The sequence below is a fragment of the Crocuta crocuta genome, unplaced genomic scaffold (assembly GCF_008692635.1).
Source record: "Crocuta crocuta isolate KB4526 unplaced genomic scaffold, BGI_CrCroc_1.0 scaffold443, whole genome shotgun sequence".
NCBI lineage: Eukaryota > Metazoa > Chordata > Mammalia > Carnivora > Hyaenidae > Crocuta > Crocuta crocuta.
In genome coordinates this window covers 511,146-514,348 of record NW_027529446.1, presented here as the reverse complement: position 1 = coordinate 514,348, position 3,203 = coordinate 511,146, and the positions used below count along the sequence as shown (strand labels likewise).

The following is a 3,203-nucleotide window of genomic DNA, read 5'->3' as shown; positions in this document are numbered from 1 at the left end:
CCACCAGGAGCAGGTAGAGTTTGAGGACGTTGCTGACGTCGTGGGGCGAGGCCTGGGACAGCTCCACCAGCTCCTTGCCGTTCTCGAAGGCCTGGCACAGCTTCTCCACGCGCGTCTTCACTCCGTTGACGCGGTAGATGCCCTGTGGGGGCCGCGGTCAGCACAGCCCACGCCCACCGCCCCCCGGGATGGGACTCCCTCCACTGCCCAGGGCTGGTCACCTTGGTGTGCAGCGCCCGCTGCTCGATCTCACAGATGCACTTCTTGACAATGAAGGGCACGCCGTCGGGCGCGCTGCGGGCCGCCGGGCAGAAGTCCTGGCCGAAGAGCTGCAGGCGGCCCTGCAGCCTCTTGTGGCCGCACTGGATGGCCAGCGTCTCCAGACACTTCTTGTGGCAGGCCAGGCAGCACTGGGACGGGCGGGCGGGTCCTGCGTGAGCGACCCCTCCAGCCCCCAGCACCCTCCCGGCCCTCACCCCCTCAGGCCATTTCCAGAAGTGCGGTCACTTCTGGCTCACCTGCCCCTCGGCTGGGGAAGGGGGATGCGCCTGTGCCTGACACCCCACTATTCCTCGGCCGGTCCGGCAGCCCTGCCTCTGGGCCTTTGCACTGCTGGCGACCTCTGCCCCGGACCCATCCGGTCTCCAGCTGCTCCCCTTCACTCCCAGCTGAGCAGACCTTACCAAGCACTTGCACCCTCCCCCCCCCCAGCTCCACCCACCTCCTCGCACTCAGCGCCCTGGAAGTAGACGTAGCTGTTGCACTCCCTGCACTTGGCTGGTGTGCGCAGCTTCCGCAGCCGGTGCGTTCGCGCTGCCTTGGACAGCCCCACGTGGCGGAAGGGCCCGCTGGGCATGGCCACTGGCAGCTCGGGGCCCATGCCATTGAGGTCGGCTGCAGGGTGGAGCGAGCAGTCAGCCTCCCCAAGGCAGGTGAGGGACAGGCCAGCCTGCCTGNAGGCACTTCTAAAGAATAAGTTTTAAAGAATATCTTAACAAACTATCTGCATCAGATATATTGATACTTGGTATATTCTCTGAGATATTTCAAAAAGGAAGGTCTCCTTAATGAGGAAAGCTCCCGCAAGCTTGGTGCTGTAACTAAGACAGTGATACTATGTGATCATCTTCAAGGTAATTAATACCTCCCAATGCCGTTGGAGGGAGTCTAGATTGAAACCTTATTTTATTTTGCAGATTTCCCCCCCCCCCCGCCTGGGCCTCTCCCCCCTCACCCTGCTCGAAGGCCGACGCCCCTGCACTGCTGTCTGGCTCCACCAGCTCCTCGTTGGATGACATGGTGCCGCTAGACGACATGCGCTCCAGCTTCTTAAAGTCCCCTGAGCAGGAGACAGGTATCAGCACCCCAGGCTGCCAGGGACCCCCCAGAGGGCCCACGGCCGGCACACCGTCCCCTCACCCAGGCTGCCCCTTCACCTGAGCCAGGGCCGGGGTCCAGGCCGCCGTCGGAGTCTGAGGTCGTGGTCGGCCACGACTTGTGCACCTGGTGTCCACGCCCACCTGCGGGAGGAGGCGTCTCCAGTGGGAGCTGGGGGGCTGAGGGGAGGCCACACCCACCCTGCACCCCCACCAGGGGCTCACCCCTGCGGTCCTTGGCTGGCATCCCCTCGGTGGGCCCGCCTTCCTCCTCAGGGCTGCCAGCAGCCTCTGTCCCCCCGGCGTCGCTGACGTTGAAGCTACCCTTCCGAGAGCGCATGACTGGGGACCTGGGGGGCAGGGCGGGGGTCACAGAGGCACTGCAGGGGGCCAGCGCAGCCCCCGGGGGCCCGCGCTGCCGGCCGTACCAGGTGTTGGTGGACACGTGGGGCTCGAAGTCGTAGCGCACGTCGGGCTCCTCGCCGCGCTGCAGCTGGCACACGTGGGAGGCGTACTGCTGCCCGGGGTCGTACAGCTTGCTGCTCTCGCACAGCATCTGNTGATGGTCTGGTCGCTCTGCCGCACGATCTCCTGGACCTGCCGCAGCACCGTCACCTTGGTGTCTTCCAGCTCCTGCTTCTGCGTCTTGGCGTCGGCCACACACGTTCGGTAGGTGGCCATGGCCTCCTCTGCCTGGTGGGGGCCAAGGGGTGCCCAGAGAAGCCTCAGCCCGGCCCTGCCCTAGGACGTCGCCAGGGGGCCAGGCAGCAGACGAGGCGCGATGCCATCCCGTGGCCGGGCCTGGGTCAGGGCCCGTGGCTGCCGCGTTCTGCCCGCCGGCGCCCCCTCCTGGCCGGCACTCACCTTGTTCTTGGCCTCCTCCTCCAGACGCCGCCGCTTGTCCAGGGTCTTAGAGGCCGCAGCCCCAGGCCCGGTGCCCGCCTGTTCCTCCTCGGCCTTGGCCGCCAGGAAGCGGGCCTTGCCGTGGTCCTCACAGCGCTGCGCGTAGCCCTGCTTGGCCTTGCGAAGGTTGGATTCGGCCTCTTGCTGCGGACGGGATGAGGGTGCCGGTCCAGAGCCGGCCTCCAGGTGGGCCCCGTGTCCCGGCCCCTCTCCCCTGTCGCCCCCATCGGCCACCCGCCCGTCTCGTGCCCACAGCCCTGCTGGGCAGACGGAGGTCCTACCCAAGAGTGGACAGGAGAACAGGAGGGGACACCTGCCTGCGGGCGCCCTGCGTGCGCACGTTGCAGCCCCCCAGCTGGGACGCGTGCTCCGTGACCCGCCGAGGCCCCCCCCGCCCCCGCCAGAGTGGTGGCCTTCCGTCTCTCACTTCCCCTCTTACACACGAGAGGTGAGGCCGCCCCAGCAGGAAGCCAGGCACCCTCAGGCTTGGTCAGAAACCCCGTGTGCCTTCTGGGGGCCACGCCCCACAGCCTACGCCTTCGGAGCCTTAAAACGTACAGAAACCAGCTTGTACGAACACCAGGGGAAACAGAGAGCGAGCCTGAAAATCACCTCCGTGTGGGAAGGCTGTAAACCCAGGACACAAGCCCGAAACCACAGGAGAAAAGGCTACCGCTGACCGTCGCAGGCTCGTGCCCGGCCAGCTGGGCCAAAGGTGGGGTCAGAAGTCAAGACCATAAACCAGGGTTGGGGGGGCTGGTCTGTAACTCACATCAGCAACGACTGAGTTCTCTAATATGTCAAGAGCTCTGGCAAATCAATAAGAAAGAAACCATCATCTAGCCCAGAACAAGCAAAGGACAGGAAACGAGGGTTTCGAGGAGGAAGCAGCGGGAGGTCGGGAGAGGCTCACGTGCGCACAGC

General features: G+C 65.5%; 1 protein-coding gene across 1 annotated transcript in view; it reads right to left on the bottom strand.

Annotated features, from left to right (window-relative positions):
• Positions 1–3,203, bottom strand: part of ARHGAP45 (Rho GTPase activating protein 45) — a 12,084-nt gene that overhangs the window by 2,132 nt on the left and 6,749 nt on the right. Inside the window, 9 exon segments of the mRNA XM_077760596.1 lie at positions 5–142; positions 222–410; positions 722–894; positions 1,235–1,339; positions 1,437–1,520; positions 1,602–1,726; positions 1,805–1,937; positions 1,940–2,069; positions 2,241–2,701. Coding sequence (XP_077616722.1) covers positions 5–142; positions 222–410; positions 722–894; positions 1,235–1,339; positions 1,437–1,520; positions 1,602–1,726; positions 1,805–1,937; positions 1,940–2,069; positions 2,241–2,701 — 1,538 coding nt within the window.